The 18,003-nt window shown below is 50.1% G+C and overlaps 2 protein-coding genes across 6 annotated transcripts in view; one reads left to right on the forward strand and one right to left on the reverse strand.

Moving 5' to 3' along the window:
• Positions 1–856: 856 nt before the first annotated feature.
• On the forward strand, positions 857–14,515 carry LOC121479905 (ubiquinol-cytochrome-c reductase complex assembly factor 2). The gene is made up of 4 exons (XM_041735955.1): positions 857–1,022; positions 10,747–10,821; positions 11,614–11,683; positions 14,336–14,515. The coding sequence occupies exons 1-4, from the start codon at positions 885–887 to the stop codon at positions 14,461–14,463; spliced, it is 411 nt and encodes a 136-aa protein (XP_041591889.1). The 5' UTR covers positions 857–884; the 3' UTR covers positions 14,464–14,515.
• ITPR3 (inositol 1,4,5-trisphosphate receptor type 3) overlaps positions 14,301–18,003 on the reverse strand; it is a 70,817-nt gene continuing 67,114 nt past the window's right edge. For all 5 annotated transcript variants that reach the window (XM_041735531.1, XM_041735449.1, XM_041735369.1 and 2 more), the window contains 2 exons: positions 17,095–17,256; positions 14,301–16,417 (listed from right to left, as the gene is read on the reverse strand). In XM_041735531.1, the coding sequence (XP_041591465.1) occupies positions 16,349–16,417; positions 17,095–17,256 (231 nt within the window). In that variant the 3' untranslated portion in view covers positions 14,301–16,348. The remainder of the gene's footprint in view (positions 16,418–17,094; positions 17,257–18,003) is intronic.

Consider the following 18,003-nt stretch of genomic DNA (forward strand, 5'->3'; position numbering starts at 1 on the left):
TCACTACTCAACAGTCTACCTCTTGAAGGCAAGAGTCTCCTGAATTTACCTTTATATAGTAGAAGGGTGAGAAGGAAGAGGCCTGGGGGAGGCGAGTGTTGCCTGCAGGGGATGGTCCTGGCTAAATGCAGACAGTGAAAACAAGAGCCTGGCTCAGCAAAGCTGGGCTGAGGATTTCTTAAGGGAACTGGTGGGGGTAGCTTGAAAAGAAAAATGATGACATTCCACATGATGCTGCAGCTGGAGATGTATAAGAAAAGACTTCGTGAAACAAGTTTCCCAGGCTGAATCAACCCAGCTGACTTTGCTCAAGCTGGCAAATCTGCGCCTCCCAGGGACACGTGCCCGATGGGGGGGTTGGAGGGGGGACTCCGAAAGGGGCACCAACAGGGGCTGGGGAAAGAGGAACGAGAGCTGCGGAGCAGTGCCAAGTCGTAGTGACAAGCACAGGAGCTGCAGAGGAGAGCAGCGGAGGCGAACAACTCGTGCATGCTACGGGATTAAGTCCACACACATCTTCATCGAATAACAATCTGCATTTACATGCAAATATATTCGTTTATGCAAATCAGCAGAGGTCTCGGAGGAAGTTTTTTTTAGACTGTGCAGTCATTGAAAAGAGAAGCAAACCTGTCCCTGGGGGTGCTCCGCGTCTCACCCGCCCCTGGGAGCGGGGCCAGTTCGAGGACCAAGAACACGGAATCAGCTCCCCGCAGACAGGAGAACATCGCCCCCATCCGGAGAGCCCCGGAGCGCCCGCGAAGCCGCGCATGCTCGTTCCTCCCTCCCGCCCCGCCTCCTCAGGAAGCCGGAGAGCCTCAGCGCGCAAGCGCCGCCGATTGCGCGGGCTCCTCCCTCAGGGGCGGAGACAAGCGGGGCCCAAGATGGCGGCCAGCCGCTATCGGCGTTTCCTTAAGCTCTGTGAGGAATGGCCAGTGGACGAGAGCAAACGGGGCCGGGACTTGGGCACTTACCTGCGGCAGCGGGTAGCACAGGCCTTTCGGGAGGGAGAGAACACCCAGGTGACCGGACTGTGGGGTCCGCCCGCAACGGGGCGGTGGTTGGGGCGAGGGGCGGAAAGGACGAGGCGCGGGCGGGGCCTACGAACGGACGAGCGGCGGGGTCCACGCATGCGCGCGCCTTCCTCCCTGGCCGCACGTGCGCGCGGACCCTCCTGCCCCCCCCCCCCCCCCCCCCCCCCCGCCCCGGAACTGCGGAGGGCGGCGACCCAGCCTTGTTACTCTGCGCTCTCATCTGGCTGCACTTGGAATTCCTGAAGAAGCTTTTTAGAAATCTAGATGTCCGGAACCATTCAGCCTTCGGGAATCAGAACCTCTGGGGGCGGGGCTTTGGTCTCTATTTTTTAACTTTCACCAGATGATTCAGGGTGCAGCCTGGGTTGAGACGCACAGCAGTCGCAGGTGGCGACAGTCACAGGCCTCTAGCTTCCCCGACACGGTGCTTTCCTGGCAGCGTTGTGCAGTGACCGAGCTAAACCTCAAGGACCTCTGCAGGGCCCCAGCCAAGCCCGTGTGTGCTCCCTGCGCCCCGGTGAGCCCGGTGCGGCAGGTTCGGGACCTCAGCCCCTGTCCCCGTGTGCGTAGCCGACCTGCGTTCTTGCTCTCCTCCAGGTTGGTGCTACGGCGGCTCTGGGCCTCATTCATACACAGCACATACTCACTGAGCACCCACCGTGTGCTGGGAACTGTGCTAGGTGCTGGGGGACAGACAAGCGCCTGTTCGCCTGAAGTTGAAGTTTACATTCTCCCCTGGGACACAGTAAGCAAGTGGACATAGGTCAGTCCAGATCAATACCGTGCTGGCGTAAAGCAGAATAGCATGATCAAAGGGTAGTACTAATTGAGGTAGAGAAGGCCTCGCTCAGGAGGTGACACAGAGATGAGACGCGAGGGAAGAGGACGAGCTGACTGTATACTTGGTCCGAAGGGCATTCCACCCGGAGGTCCTAGGTAGGAAGCACCTGGCCTGATAAGGAACAAAAAGGAAGGTTTTTTCGTTTACTAAGAGTTGAAGTCATAGGACAAGAGCCAGGCGCAGTACAGTCTTCTAGGCTCTGGTTAGGAGTTGGATTTTATCATAAGGCCAGCAAGAAGCCACCGGGAAGGGGTTGTGAAGACTAATGCGACCTGATTTATTTGTTTTAAAAAATCATCTTGGTTGCAGGTGGTGAATGGATTATAGGGGGCAAGGAGAGAAACAAGGAGGCTAGAGAAAAGGCTATTCTGGCAAGAAAGAATGGCAGTTTGGATGAGGGTGGCAGCGCAGGACATGGAGTGGCTGGATTTGGGTTGCACGGTGAAGGTTACTTCAACGGGACTTGCTAATATAATGGATGTGACGTAAAGGGGAAAAAAGAAACCAATGATAACACCATAACACCAGATGCTTTTTTGGCCTGAGCAACCAGGTGGGAGGAGGTGCCGTTTACTGAGATGGGAAAGACTAGATGAGGAGCAGGTAGGGTATGGGAAGAACATCTTGAATTCAGTGTGAGACATTAAATTCAAGATGCCAAGTGGACTTAACCTCCCAAGTGGAAATGTCAAGTCGACAGTGGGATATTTGAGCCTGGGGCTCAGGCAAGAGGTCAGAGATAGGAAATCTGATAAACACAGGACCTGAAGAAAGGACTTTTTGCCAGACTTGGCCACAACAAAGCAGGAACGTGGTTTGGTTTGGTTCGGTTTGGTTTTGCAACTTAGCCCAACAAAGAGCCAAGCCAGCCTATCTCAAGGAGTTAGAACATGCCCAGTGGCATCAGTGAAACCAGATTCCAGATTGGGTGGAGGGCATGGATGAAAGGTCTGGCTTAGAGCTTGGTGGGGGTACTCGGCCAACACATCTTTTACAAGGGTCTTCACTGGCCCAGCATATAAAGATCTCGAAGGCAAGAATTCTATCTCATCCCAGCTCTGCAAACACCCTAGACTTCGTAGGGCTCTGCTCCCTACATATTTTTAGTGTGAGCCTCCTGAGAGTAGAGAAGGTGCTGTTTATCTCCCCCCCTCCCCCCCCCCCCCCCCCCGCCCAGTCTAGCATAGTTCTTGGTGCATAAAAGACAATCTGTAAATATCTGGGTAGATTTTTAAAGATTTTTAAATTTATCTATTCTGAGAGACACAGAGAGGCAGAGACATAGAGGGAGAAGCTGGCTCCCTCTGTAGGGAGCCTGATGTGGACATGATCCCCAGATCTGGAATCACGCCCTGAGCCAAAGGCAGATGCTCAACCGCTGAGCCACGGGCATCCCTGGATGAGTAGATTAAATAAATGATCTGTTATGGCTCATGAGACAAAAATCATTTGAATGTAGTTGCAGGTGTGGTAGAACTAGATGGAGAGAAGCAGTGAAGAGTGAGAAGGAATATTTCTGTGTCCTGATGGTGAGAATTAATTTGAGAGCTTGAGTGTGTGGGGAACCTCAGGAACTCTAGAAGAGGAACAGTCTGCTCCTTACCGTCAAGAAACTTTATAGTCAGGTAGACATGCAATTTAATTTACTGAAATTCAAGTGGTGAAAGCAGCCAGCAGGAAAGCTGACGGTGGTTGGACCCTTGGGGAGGTGAGAGAGTATGATGTTCACCTACTTGACTGTGTAAGGGGATCCAGGAAAGGAGGGTAGAGCTTTCTCTTTTGGAGTTGTCATCCTTTGTCATCAGCTGGGGAAATAGTTCTAATCAGTTGAAGGCCCACACAGATTTGAGTCATGGTTTTAGATGCAAGTCCTGGCTCTATTGATGGTTCTGGAGCCACTGATGAATGTATCCCTAGTAGAGCAAACCAACATATCATGATGGCAGCAAGCACATTACTCAGGACCACTGTCAGGTACCTCATCCTAATGTCACCTGAGAATACTTCTGGGCTTAGTAAATCTTGGTGATATTTTTTAGAGGGAGCAGCCCTCTTGCCAGAATTGAGAACAGCACTGTGAGTCACTCCCACTGACACCCCCGGATCATTTATAAACCTTGAGAAAGAAAGGTGGTTCTGGTGGACTCCTCGTTAAGCTGGCAGCAAGCAGCAGGCATTAGACCAGTTGGCTGATGGTTAGGGAACTCGCCCTTGGTTGTGCCAGTTGCCAGAAAGACCAGATCAGAGGGGGAGCCTCCTTGTTCCTGTAGAGGAGAGGGACAGGCAGTTCTCTCCGCCTCTTGGCTTCCTGCATCTGAACAGTAACACTGCACACGTGTTCCGTATGCTTTTGCATGCATATTCTCATTTAAATTAATCCTTAGTGCAGCTGAGTAAGTTGGCCGTCACTTACTCCCATTTTACAGACAAGGAAACAAAATCAGAAACCGAAACTAGCTTACTCGGGGTCTGCTGGGAGTAAGTGGCAAGCCAAGTAAGCAACACCTGGTCCTGATTTGGCGTTCCCTCCTTGGTGCCAGATCTTTCCTCAGCTGCCATTTCTCCAAGTGGTTTCTTGCTAGAAAGTCCTCTTGATCCATGAACCCCAAGCTACTCCTTTTCCCTCATGTCCTGTACAAACCTTTTTGAACCAATGACAGTTTTGCTGAAAGCAAATATCACCCTGTGTTTACCCACCCGCTTTTCTTTGCCCCAGCCACGACCCCCCTAGTACAAATAGGAAAAAAGATGACTCTCAGGTAGGACACCAGTGCAGAAGGGCCAGACTCCCTAGAAAGCAAATCAGTCTTTCAGACTTGAAAGCAGAATACAAAAACCACCGCCTCCCATTTATTCCACTTGAGATTGCCCTTTGGGGAGTCTCACGGTCCACCCAGAACCCACCAAGAGGGAGGTGATGGTGGGAAGCAGGAACACACTTAACACCTCTTACACCCTCTGTCCTTTTGTGCGGTATTTTGAAAGTTAATGGTTATGGGTTTTGCACCCCTTTGAATAGTTTCTTCAAGAAAACAGGTCCCCTGCAGCACCAGGAGTTTTAATAAATAGAATCACAACGTGGGGGAAGGTGGCAGAACAACTCTAATTGTTAGCTTAAGTACAGGGAAAGGGGCTAGTCCTTCTAATGAGTTCCCTAGGTGCATAAGCAGCCGCCTGAAAGATTCTTGACTGCGCACCAGCCAGAGAATTCTTGCATTATAGCCAGGGTTAAATCATACCAATCTCATTGGAAAAAAGTTGAACTGTATCTTGGGTTTGCAGTGATGTAAATGATGTTTCCAGTTCTCTGGGGAGTATGTGAAGATTGTATATAATCCTGTTGTCTCGGTCATCCAGCAGAGCCCTGGTCCTTGGCCTTCCTCAGTGTGGCAAGGAGCTAGCCCCACAACTGCCTGGCCTGTGCCAGCGGCGGTGACACCATCTCAGCAGTGCCCATCCCCACATGTGGGCCTAAGGCATGGCCTAAGGATAGATCATGCTATTTTTAGCTATAATATTGAACCCACTGCAAAACAGGAGTTGTGAGGAGAGTCTTCTCTGAGAGGGAATGCAGACGACTCCATCTTTTCTCTTCCCCGAGTTCCAGGTGGAGCCAGAGAGAGTTAAGGTAGCGTTTAGACCAAGGGATGTGAGTTTTCTGTGCTTGTTTAGAGATGTACGTGCTCTTCCTCCTAGAGGGATAAATTATTGATCACTTTCAGTGGGTGTGCACTTTGCACAGAGCTCTCTGGGTCTGCCTCTGCCTCCTGGACAAGTGGCAGGCAGGTTTGTGAGGCCTTCACTGTCCTCTGATCTTTGGTGCCAGCCTGTGTTTTGCCCCTCACCACACCCCAGCATGTGCCCTAGCCTCTCCTTGCCTCCCAGGTTGGCCACCATAGAAGTGGTTCTTAACCCTTGAGAATATAGTGCTCTGAAGACACCATCCCCCCAAACACACAAGGCTTGCCAAGACTTGCTGCCTTCCCATGCCCTCGAAGCACTCCTTGGCTCGCTTAAGACCCTGCTTTACCTAAAACACCCTTGTCCTCTGCTTTTTCATGGGTTCTCCCAGCCACATCCAGCTCCAGCCTTGCCACTGTACTCCTCTCCTCGGTGTGGTACTCTGGCTCCCCCTCACTCTGAACTGTCACTGCAGTGAAACCAGACCCCTGCCATACCTGCCCTGTTAGTCAAGCCTGGTGACTCCCACCCCTGATTTTCTGTATCTCTAGCACTCAATCACACGCTGCCCCAGGGCCATGTTCGATTTTTAATGCATGCATTCCTTGTCTCTTCAGCTTGATTGCCAGTTTCTCCAAGGCCGAGGCCCAGTCTTTACATCCCCTCACAGCCCCCAGCAGAGCAGTCTGCATAGTAGGTGCTCAAGAAATAGATTTGCAATTGAATTGAAGGGAAGCGGCTCCAGAAGTTCATTACCCAGCCGGGAAAACCTTTTTTCATAGATCCTCCTGGCCCGAATCCAGCTCTACCTTAATTAGCAAAGCAATTTGCAACACCCTTTCCCAAAAGTGCTTATGCGTCCCTTTGTGTGACTAGAATCAGGGCCGCTGTGTGTACCAATTGCAGTCACCACCCAAAATTCAATTTTGAAAATGGAAATCATTGCCTGCGGCCCTGATGTAGATTTGTATGTATGAAAGTTTAATATGGTAAAGAGAAATTTTCTGACAACTGAGCAGGGGAAATGCAAAAGGAGCAGAAATAGAGCCATAAAGGACACTATGTCAGTTGAACATCTATTTTATTCACATTTAAGGAGCAGAGCTGAATTTTTCATAATGTCCCACTGCTGCCTTTTTTCAAACCCAGAGCTGCTATTAGTCCTAAAATGTCCATAATCTCATTAGGTGTGAATGCAAAATCAGGTAATTTAAAGCTTGTATATAAGAATACTTCTAAAAGTGCACAGTACATTTCATCAGGAAAACTGTATATTTCAAAATTCAGAAATGTTTGTGCCAGAGTCTGTGAATAAAGTGTAGGATGTAGGAGTGTGGCAAGGTTTCTGGAATTAGATAGATATTCCTATTGATACCTTTTTAAGTGGTAAACGAGACTGTTTTCATTGCTGAACTTGGGGTTGGATGTGCCCAGGACCCAGAATTGGCCATGGCTGTTTCTGCCCTTTGGCAGTAACAAGTGGCTAGAAGTTGGCATGCGTGGTTCTCATCACCTCCATCAAACTGTGCTTACAGCCTCATACAGACACCTTCTGACGTCAAATAAGAAGTTGAGTGATTTTTTGGTGATTGGTTATTGTTAGGCATTTGGTTCCTTCTTGGATTGTCAATGGAGCATCAGGCATCATGTAAGATATCTAGGAGGCTGTGTCGTTAATACTAAAAGACAGGAAGGAAGAGGACACCTGCTCACCCTTTTGAGGGTATAGTAGGTAGCTGAGCTGAGTAGACCCATGGTAAATTCTCACTGTTAGAGAAGTCAAAGGAGAAGCAGGAGGGGGAATTTGCGTGGGCAAGATTTCTAAGGGCGAGGACCTGGTCAGATTGGGGGTTTGATCAAGAAACGCTGTGTTGCTGGCCTGACAGCAGTGATGGGAGCCCAGCAGAGCTGTGAGGAGGGCAAATCCCAGGTGTGAACGCCTTTCCTAAGACCTCGGTTGGGAAGGTGGTCAGATGGTGGTAGAGGGGTAAAGTCCAGACAAACAACCCATTGAGTGAGAAAGGTGCCACAGTTGACTGCTTATTTGGCAGAGACCCAAGGATCAGTTTCATCCCCACCAAGCTGACTGTGGGGTGCCTGGTGGCTGCAGGGAGCCAACAGGGTCAGAGCCGGTGGCATGGTCAGATGGGGCAGTTGTCCACACCTTTGTTACTTCTATGCCTAGCCACAGCCCGGTGGTCACACCAGCAACACTGATCCACCCAGAATTATCTCATTGCCTCTTCCCTGGGCATGTGCTTTAACTGTCCCTGTGCCTGGAGAGCCCCCACTTCCCTCTGGTAGCTGGTGCTCATCCTCAGCCATGACCCTCTGGCTGGCAGGTCTACTCTGGCCAGCGGCCACAACACCCCTCATTCGCCTGCCCCAGAATCACCTGTCTCCAGGGTTGTCCTGAATGGTTCTACTCTTTCCCCTCATAGTCTGTGAGGTGGAGGCCTGCTACAACTGTTGACTACCAATAATACTATGAAAAGCAAATCACTCATATTTATCAGTGTCCCGGGCCCCAACTTCAGAGCAGTCCAGGCATTACCTCATTTTTTCCTCGCACTGCCCTCAGAAATAGGGACTATTGTTATCTGTTCTTTTAAAAGAAAGGTTAAGTTGGCAGGTGTGCTTCAAAAATATCGGTGCCTGAAAGACAAAGAAAGGCTGGCGAATTGTCCCAGCTGAAAGGAGAAAGATGTACGATAGATAAATGCCATGGGTGATGCCAGGCCAACAGAATATTTTTTTTCCTATAAGGATTATTACTGAGACAATTGACAGAATTGGAATATGGATGATGAACCAGATAAAAGTGTTGCATCAATGTCAGGTGTCCTGAATTTGATCACTGAACCATCGTTATATAAGAGAATGCCCTTGTTCTTAGGAAACATCCTGAAATATGGCATGAAGGAGCATCACGCTTCAACTTTCAAATGGATCAGAAGGAAAATATGCATATAGAGATGGAATGTGATTAAGCAAATGTGGCAGTTCTTTTCTAAAGTGTGCGGGATAGGGGGAGAGTGTGATTTGCCCAGCATCCAATATCTGGTAGGTGAAGGAGTCAAGATTCCAGGCCAGGCAGTGCAACTCCACTGCTCTTCACAGCCATGGAGACCTGCACATACCTGCAGGCCGAGCACGCTGCAAGTTCTGGATGCATGATTTTTAAAAAAAATTTTTTTTAAAGATCTTATTTATTTATTTATTTATTTATTTATTTATTTATTTGAGAGAGAAAGGGTGTGTACAAGTGGGGGGAAGGGACAGATGGAAGGGGAGAGCAGACTCCCTGCCGAGCAGGGACCCTGATGCTGGGCTCAATCCTAGGACCCTGAGATAGATCATGACCTGAGCCGAAGGCAGATGCTTGACCAACTGTGCCACCCAGGTGCCCATGATTTTTAAATTTGTAAGTGAACTCGTTTACACAAGAATAAAAGCCACAAGCAGAAGATAAAAATGCTTGATTTTCTTTTGATAACCGACGTGATATTTAAACCTTGATGCTGGCATTCTTCTCTTTTTCCTTCTGTGTCTCGTACCCTCTGTTCTCCTAGCTTCCGTGTTAGCTCGCAGTTTTGCATGCTCTGCTGAAACCATAATGTTCAAAATGCTTTCCTCCAAAGTGCCAGCTGCAGAATTCTGTTCCAACTGGACATCCCCCCACACATCCCACCCCACCCACACCCCACTCTCCAGAAAAGCTGTCCTGCAGGGGTCAGAACCCAGTCCTGGTCTCATATTTTTCCATCCATTCTTTCTGTTTAGTCCACGGCACCAGTCCACCCAAGTAATGCCTTTGTTATTCAGCGAATACTGGCTACCTCCTCAGCCCAGAATCCTCTCTTTTCTGATGTGGCTACCTGAGCAATCTCGTGATGAGTGGCCTGAACCCAGGGATGGATCAAGTGAAACTACATGACAGATTGTCTTTTTTTGTTGGCTCTGAAGTGGGGAACCTCATTTGACACATGCACAGAGGCAGAAGCAGAGCTGCCTTATTAAAACACTTAACTACTGATTTATTTATGCTTTGCCTTCTTCAAGAAAGGATTTAAGTTGGAAAATCCATCATTTGAATTCTGGGGAAAAACATAAAAGAGAAAGGGTTTTGTTTTGTTTTGTTTTGTTTTTTTCTGGGGAGCTTTCAGAATTCTTGGCAGAATCATGTAAGGAATAGTAGGTAAATAATAGCAAGGGCAGAAGGAAGGGATAACTAAAAAGAGAGATGAACAGGATAAAACCACCTCACATCTGTGTGTGTCCACCTTTCCTGCAATTTCCAGCAGGGGCACCAGGGTATCTCTTGGTTTTCTCCTCCTCTACTCGCACGCATCAGTGTTCAGGGCCTCTCCTTTCTAGCAGGACCTAATTGGACTCTCCTCTGGATTCTCCTCAGTTCACCTATCTGATCTTAAACCACGGCCTTCTTCATGTTTCTTTCCTTGTAAAATTGCAATGGCTCACCACAGATGAAAGCTCAATTTATTTTGCCTTTCATAAAAGAATATTTAATACATTTTGTATTGAAGGTTTAACTCAAAAAGCTCTTGTTCTTTCTCCCACCCAGGCTCTTACCTACACATCAGGCCCTCAGCCAGACTGGTCTAAAGCTGAGATAGTGTCCATGCCTCCGCTTGCTCATACCCTCCCTCCACCAGGAGGGTCTGCACTCTCCCCTCTGCTCCCCAACTCCTGTACATCCTTCAGAACCAGCTTAGTGTCATTTGTGTCATACACTGAGCACACGAATGCCCCCTCCGGTTTCTTGCAGCCCACACCGCCAAAAGGTTCACCCTCCTGATACTATATTTTCATTGTGGTGGCTCCCACTGCAGCCGGTATAGTAGTCCACAGGTCACAGCTGCTCAACTGTGAGTACCTGATGCAGGTGCTCAACTGATGTTTGTTTGCCAGTTGATTGATGGAGTTTTTCTGAAGGTTGGAGAGTTGATCTGGTGGAGCCATTACGAAAAGGTGATTTCTAATAGCTTTCTAATAACTGGGGCTGTAGGCCAAGTTTGCTCCCCACAGAGTGGAGAAGCTAGTGCTAAGCTGCAGGCCTGCTTCATTTGAATGCCTTTATGTAAGGGGTCCATTCTGGAAGTACAGACCCTCCTTGTGGGAGGCAGGGCTTGTTTGCTCACTTCCATGGGGGGTTTCTTTGTTTTTCAGATTGCAGAACCTGAGGCCTGTGATCAGATGTATGAGAGCTTAGCAAGACTCCATTCAAACTATTACAAACACAAGGTGAGTGGGCCAGTCTTTTTTATAACCCCAGCCCTCCTACTGGAAAGGACCAATGAGAGTAAGTGAAAATCTGATTCTGCGGTGCTTTGTAAAGAATTGGGGTTTTGCTACTTTCAAATGTAACCAGTAATTTCAGCCAAACTAACAGAGGCACCTGGTAGAGGCTTTTAGGTCACCTAAATAAAAGCTATTTATAATTTTGAGCTAAAGCCATGTGTTTTATAGACCATTGTATGCTCAGGGTGTATCTGACAACTGTTGGGCCATACCCATATTTTCCCATCTACTCTGATGGAGCTGGCATTTCCCCACACTGGTGATAAAGAGGGATGCTTCGGGAAAGTCCTGTCAGACAAAGCTGGGCTTTTCCTCAGCCCTGACATGATTACTGTCAAATTCCATTTAATGTGGTTTTCCCCGAGCTGGAGCATGTTGAGTAACTCCAGAGATATACACAGCCAAATGCCTAGCCTGCAGGGAAAAGGGATTTCTTCTAAATCCTCACAACTCAAAGTGGGGTCTGTGAGCAGCAGTGTGGGCGTCCCTGGGGAGCTGGTTAGAAGTGCAGAATGGTGGGCCACACCCAGACAATCACACAGGCAGGATTCTTGGGTCCATTCAAGCGAGGCCAAGTCTTTGACCTCTAGGTGGCGCTGCTCTTCTAGCCAGTCTGGTTTGCAGAGGCCCACTCTGGTGAACCGTGCCAGGAGAGCAAGGCTTCTCCCAGTTTATCAGGTCTCAGGTTGTGTGCAGAACTAATCTCTCCTCTGTCCTCTCTCCCCATGTGACCAGTACCCTCGCCCCAGAGACACGAGCTTCAGTGGCCTGTCTGTGGAAGAGTACAAGCTGATCCTGTCCACAGGTACTGACAGCCCTGCTGCCCCTTTCTGGTTGGTTTGCAAATGATTCTTTGAGTTTGAGCAGCCAAGGGGAATTGTCTATTAAGACTGCTCTGCTTGATGGAAAGTCTTGTGGAATAGCCCAGAGGAAATTCTGAAGCTTCAGGGCATGCTTTTTGGCCATAGAATATGGAGAAGGTCAAAGACATTATTTAAAAAAAGAAAATCCATCTTTAGAGCTTTTAAATTCAAGGCTGGGCAGCAAGGAACAGGGGAATACATATTTGCAAAATGGAAGTAGTTTAAATCAGATGGAAGGAAAATAATTTTATTTTTATGGTCCTAAGGGAGCTTTATAAACAATGAGGGTTTTAATTAAAACAAAAAGGTATTCAATAAACTTGTACAGGGATATCGTCAAAGAGTTTTTTGACCCAGGGACATGGTTTGTGGGTTAGATATGGGTTTAACTAGGTACATTTGGGAGTTGTTGACAGACCTCAATTAACAGGAAAGGAAATACCCTGCCTAGCCATCCCCTCCTTACTTCCCCATCTCCATTGTCACCAAAGGAAGAGATGGGGGTAGTGACAATTGGAGCCTGGGTTAAAGTAGGCAAGTTCTGGAAAATTACGATTTGTATTGCCAAGGCTACCATATACAAAAAGGCTAACCTTTTCTGGGAGGGCATAGCCCTGAAACATTTGCCTTCCGGTACTCTGGAAATTTCTCTTTCCTATTCCTTTGGCAGCTTTTTAGCAACTAAATTTTGGGGATTTGGCCTTCCAGAAAACGCTTACCCTCTGAACAGGTAAAACCTGGTGGTGTCAACTCTGATCCTCTTTTTGTTACAGTACTCTGGAAAACTGGGGTAAAGATATTTTGGCCAAGCAGAATTACTTTATCAACAATTTTCTAAAACACGTACATAAGTTTATTCCCATCCCTGGGCCCACATAACCACCTGCATTGATGCCCTGTGTCACTCTTGAGGGCCCCAAAGGGTTTGAACAAAGTTTGGGCTTGAAACTAGAATGGAAATAAGTTCCAGAATCCCGGCCTCCATCCCCTTTGTCAGGGCCTGGACCCCTCTGTGAGTTGGGGGGGCAACAGACTCCCCACTATCACCCTGTGCTGCATCTTATTTTGGCCAGGAGTTCAGCTCCAGGAAATTTGCTGATAATTTGTTTTCACGATAAGCCTCATATTTTGTTGTGACTATGTGACATAGGCTTACTGATTGTTTCCCTGACAAGGCAAGATTACACACCTTACAGTGTTTGAGGGCCTGGCGAGTCTGGGGCCCCAGTGTGTTCACCTGGGCTTGGGGTCATGGGCGCCTCTGAAAGAGGCCTCAGGGCTTATACATGGATGGGGCCCCTCAGCATCCCACTGTGTGCCCCTGAGGAAACCTGGACTTCTGGGAAGGTTTCAGGGTGGGATGTTGGGCTCCTGGCTGCAGTAGTGTATGTCCTAATTTAGTCAAGAGGCCACTGATGATAATCTAAGTTGCCTTTTTGTTCCTAAAAGCTATTCTTTTTTCTCTAGAAGTTTCGTTAACCCATGAAAATCCAGGCTGAAATTTAAACAATACTGTGTGAAAATCTAAATTTAAAATACAGATAAAATTAGGTAGTGTAGAACTTTAGCCCTGGAGAGACTTTAGATTGCTGGTTCTCCACTGGTTGGGGGGTGGGGAGGATGACAAAACTGCCACATTGCCATGCGACAGTGTCTGGAGACATTTTTAGATGTCACAGCTAGGGGCTGGGTAGGGGGCTGCTACTGACATCTAGTGGGTAGAGGCCACGTTGCTGCTAAACATCCTGCGATGATCATGTCAGCCCCACAAGAAAGGATTGTCTGGCCCAAAAGGTCAGTAATGCTGAGACTGAGAGAGCTGGTTGTGGTGCCTATGGATTGTGAGTGTGTTTGCGTTTGTGGGGTCTTGTGGGCCAGCTTACTGCCACCTTCGTAGCTATGAAGCTGGCCGCCTCTTCTTGAGTGTAGGCCGGGTGCCAACACATTCTTCTATTATTTCCTTTGGTCCACAACTTTTGAGGCAGGAGTTTCAATCTCCACCTTCCAGATGAGGAACCTGAGGCTAACAGGGTTAAATCATTTGTTTCCCAGTGAGGAAATGATTGGTGGGGATCCCATCCCAGGTCTGTTCCCCCACACCCACACCCATCCTGCTCCACCACTTCTGAGCTGTGCGACCTGAGCAAATGACCTCACCTCCCTCTGCCTCCATTTGCACATCTGCAAAGTGGAGACGGTAAGGTCTATGTGACACAGGCCAAGTTTTGAGTGAAAGCCTCTGGGCCCCTGGGCCTGCAGGATGTGTCGCTGACATGGCAGTGCCATTTCTTTGCTGCTCCTGCAGAACCAGGCAGCAGGGGCCCCAGCTTAGATGGGGGCAGAGACCGGCCGTCGAGAGGTACAGAGTGCTTTGCATGGTTCCTGCTATGCAAGTGCTCCATCCATATGAGCAGTGATTTTCTCTTAGCCCATCTGATTTGCTTATCAGAACTTGGGGCCGCACTCCCTCTCTCAGGAACACACAGTGTGAAAATCAAGGTATATCTGGATGGCAAAAGCCTCTGGGGCCAATTGACATCACCAAATTGTAAAACGCAGTCTATTTATGTATTTATTGTCTTCCCCTATTACAGACACTTTGGAAGAGTTTAAGGAAATGAATAAAGGAATGTGGCAGAAACTGCAGGAGAAGTTTGCCCCCAGGAATACCGAGGAGAAGCAGAAGGCCTGGGCTCGGTCCTTGTCTCGCCCGCACACCTAAGTGTGGAGTATTGTATGTTGCCATCATAAATAAAACTGTCCTGATTTCCCCATCCTCGCAGTTTGGGAATCTTATCCAGCCTTCACAAAAAGGAAGCCCCTGCGCCTCTAAAGGAAACTTCTGCCTTCTTTTTTTTTTTTTTTTTTTTTTTTTTTTTTTTTTTAGCTTCTGCCTTCTTTAGAAGGAAGGCCATTGAGCATCCACCCCACCCACTGGTCAGGTAGGGAAGTCTCCAGAGGAGAGGAAATGGGGGCCTCTGTCTGGGCCTGAGAAGGGAAGGTGAAGGGACCTCTGGGCAAGGTGCTTCCTGAGCAGCCACGGGAGCCCCACCTGCCAGCTGGGGGTTCTGGCTGGCTTCTGGCAAGATTCTCAGGCTCCCTTTTGTTGTAGGAGCTCCTGGGGGAGAGCCAAAAATAGCAGTAAATATTGAAGAAGGCATCCTGCTGCAAAGGGAAAGATGGCAGAGATGAGAAGAGCCCACTTGGCCCTCATTCCCACTGATTCAGGAGGATGCAGCTCAGTCCCCTGCCCCTGACCTTGCAGGAAAACCAGGTTGTTCCAGGTTGGCTTAAAGGCCAGGGCAGGGCTTCGGATGGGCCTTGGCCAAGCGGGGCCTTGGTTTGCAGTCAGCTTCAGCACTCTGAGCAGCTTCTGTGGGAGGCCACAGGACAAGAGCCCCCGAGCCAGGGCCACACACGGGGTCACCTAACTATGGAACCTTAGCTCTGTATTCAGTGTTTGGTCCCCCCACCTGCGCTTTCTTCTGTTAAGGACAGAGCTGAGAGAAGGTGTAGGGCAGGGGCTGACAGCACCCCTCAGGAACAAGGGCAGGGGAGTTGTTAGCCTCATCTGTACCCCTCAGTATGCTTTGAAATACATACAGTAAAATACAAACCAGTTACAGTGCAGTACAGCTCTGTCCAGGAATTGCTGCGAGACAGGATGCACCCAGGGCATCTACCAGGAGCCCAAGGTGAGGTGAGGCCAGGGGGCAAGGGCTCAGAACCTGTCCTCTGCCTGGGTGCCACATGAAGCCCCTCAGCCCCTGGGGAGTGTCGGAAACCACATCCCTTTCTAATGGACTAGAGTTCTATTAATTTATTTAAGGCAATTACCATATTAGTTCTCAGGCCAAAGGATTTGTAAAATGTTACACCAAGAGATAAAACAAGCAGTCAAGAACCAGCCACTCGAACACACCCCTGCCCTGTCATCTAGGCCAACAACTCTTCTCAGCTGCCTACTAGGAAGAGGCAGGTCCCAGGAGCAAGGCTCTTTGTCCTCAGGTCACCAGTGTACCTGGGCCCGGGCCAGAGGGATGGCCTGGACAGTAAGGTCTCTGTGCAGTCTACAGCAGATCTGAGGCCCGGGGAGCCTTGCAGCCGCGGCCAGGGTTGAACACGGCACCCTCGAATAAGTTAAATAACGAAGCCCTAAGATCACTAGCAACAACAGCATTACTGCACCTCCCCCCGGTGGGGGGGCAGGCAGAGAGCAAATGTAGTGCTTAGAATAAAGAGGTGACCCCACTCCTAACGACCCCCGAGGAGGAACACAGGAATGTCAGGTACTGTTCTAAGGGACAAAGCAGTCCTTCCAGAGACTTCCTCTAAGGCATTAGGGTAAGCTGAGTCGCAGTGACTGTCTAGTTGTCTCTCCAGCTCTAGGTAGGACTGCCAGCTCTGTGGCTCCCCACTCCGTGCTGGCCGAGCCTGGGATGGCCCGGGGGTGTCCGGGGGGTGTCCGGCAGGGTGGAAGCCAGGGGCCGAGTGGGCACTGGGCCTTGCGAGGCTGGTGGGCTGGCGCCACCCGACCCATGGGGAAGGGCAGCATTCCAGTCACACTGTCCGGGATGACCATCCCCTGTCGGGGCCTCGGGTGGCTCTCAGCGGCTCATGCAGTTCTGGACATCCACAAAGCCCAGGCGTTGCCTGCGTTTGCGCTGCTCCGTCATCTAGGATTAGATGGGGGCCCACGGGTCGGATCGGGCTGCTCAGCGCCCGCCCTCCACCTCACCGCCCAGCCTCTTGCCCACTGGGCCCAGCTGCTGTTCAGCACTTGCAGCAAGCCAAGCCCCCACCCCCACCCCCAGGGTGCATGGAGGATGTCAACCCCAAACCCTCGTCCTTAATTGGTGCATCACAAACCCCTGATGTGCAACTGGGAAACCGCACCCCCCCCCCCCCCCCCACCTAAGAGGCACTGCCTAAGGCCACTTAGCCACTGCCAGCTGGAAAGGAGGGTGTTCTGGGCAAGAGGAGGTCTTGAGAAGTGGAAGGATGCCCTGACTTCCCCAGTCACTGGTGAACCCCTCAGAGAGCCTCCCTAGCAGCTTCTAGGGTAAGGGGTGGGCAAGGGGGAGGACCCCTCACACAGCACCAAGGCTCCACTCGGCCATGTCCTTCAGGGTGCTTACACACGGGCTGCCAACCCCAGTCTAGCTTTCCATGGAGGGAAAAGCGTACCGAACCTGTCTTCCACCCCAAACCCAAGAAGGAAAGGAAGGAATGTGAAGGTCCCAGCACCCTCCCCTCCCCGCCGTGGCAGGCTGGGCTGCGACCTCCCAGTGAGGGTCTGGAGCTGCACAGTGTGGGACCCCAGGGTGGGGCCAGCGTAGGCCTGGGTACACACCTGCTCCTTGAGCTCGTTGAGCTGGGCAGTGAGGTGCGACACCAGCTTCATGGTGGAATTGAGCTTATCCTGAAGAATCCGGATCTCATTCTGCTCCCCTTCCCCCTCATTGCTCACCAGTGACATGGCCCTCATCCGGGGGAACCAATCCAGGTTCTTGTTCTGAAAAAGATCCCGGGCAGGATGAGCAAGCTTGGGCCTGGCCTCGGAAGGCCTTGTTTATAGAAGCAGTAATGTAGGGGGAGCCTGCTGTCACATCCTGGACAAACTGCTCCCCAGGGATATGTCACGGGACAATCTGGACCGACTGGGGTCCTCCCCGGAGCCAGAGAGCTGGCCGTGAACCCTCAATGGGGTGTTGAGGCCAGAGCGTGGTGACAGGCCAGCTTCCATTAGACAGCCTCAAGTCCCACTGGTATTGACACCATCTGTTTACTCTCTTCACACCCCACGAGAGGTGGAGGGGGGCCTCTGCATCAGGCCCTGAAGCTCCTTCCTTCCTCCCTCCCTTCCTCCCTTCCGCCCCACCCCACCCTACACGCCCCACACCCCAGGAAGCTGCGAGCCAGACAGATGGCATGCTGAGGGACAGGAGGCTCTGCCGAGGACAGCTGGCATCTGACACGTGTCTGAGAGGCAAGGCCACGTTTCCCAGGACAGAGGAGGCACAGGAGAAGACCACCAGTTTCCTGGCCCCTTGTCACAAGCCGTGAGTTCTCAGACCGACAGATAAACCTATACTAAAGATCTGTTTAAATTACAGACTTAAGAAACAAATAGAACCCTCCCCCCGTCCCCTGCCCCGTGCCATGCTGCTAAATACGTCTTTTCTCTTAGCCTGCAATTTATCCATTGTGCAAGAGTTTGAAGATGTACTACATTTGATGGAATGGATGGGCTTCATTTCCC

Source organism: Vulpes lagopus, chromosome 1 (genome assembly GCF_018345385.1).
Source record: "Vulpes lagopus strain Blue_001 chromosome 1, ASM1834538v1, whole genome shotgun sequence".
In the NCBI taxonomy this organism is placed as follows: domain Eukaryota; kingdom Metazoa; phylum Chordata; class Mammalia; order Carnivora; family Canidae; genus Vulpes; species Vulpes lagopus.

Coding starts and splice junctions, on each gene's coding strand:
- LOC121479905 (XM_041735955.1), top strand. CDS start 885: ATGGCGGCCAGCCGCTATCGGCGTTTCCTTAAGCTCTGTGAGGAATGG. Junction 10,822..11,613: donor CAAACTATTACAAACACAAG/GTGAGTGGGCCA, acceptor CCATGTGACCAG/TACCCTCGCCCCAGAGACAC. Junction 11,684..14,335: donor CAAGCTGATCCTGTCCACAG/GTACTGACAGCC, acceptor CCCCTATTACAG/ACACTTTGGAAGAGTTTAAG.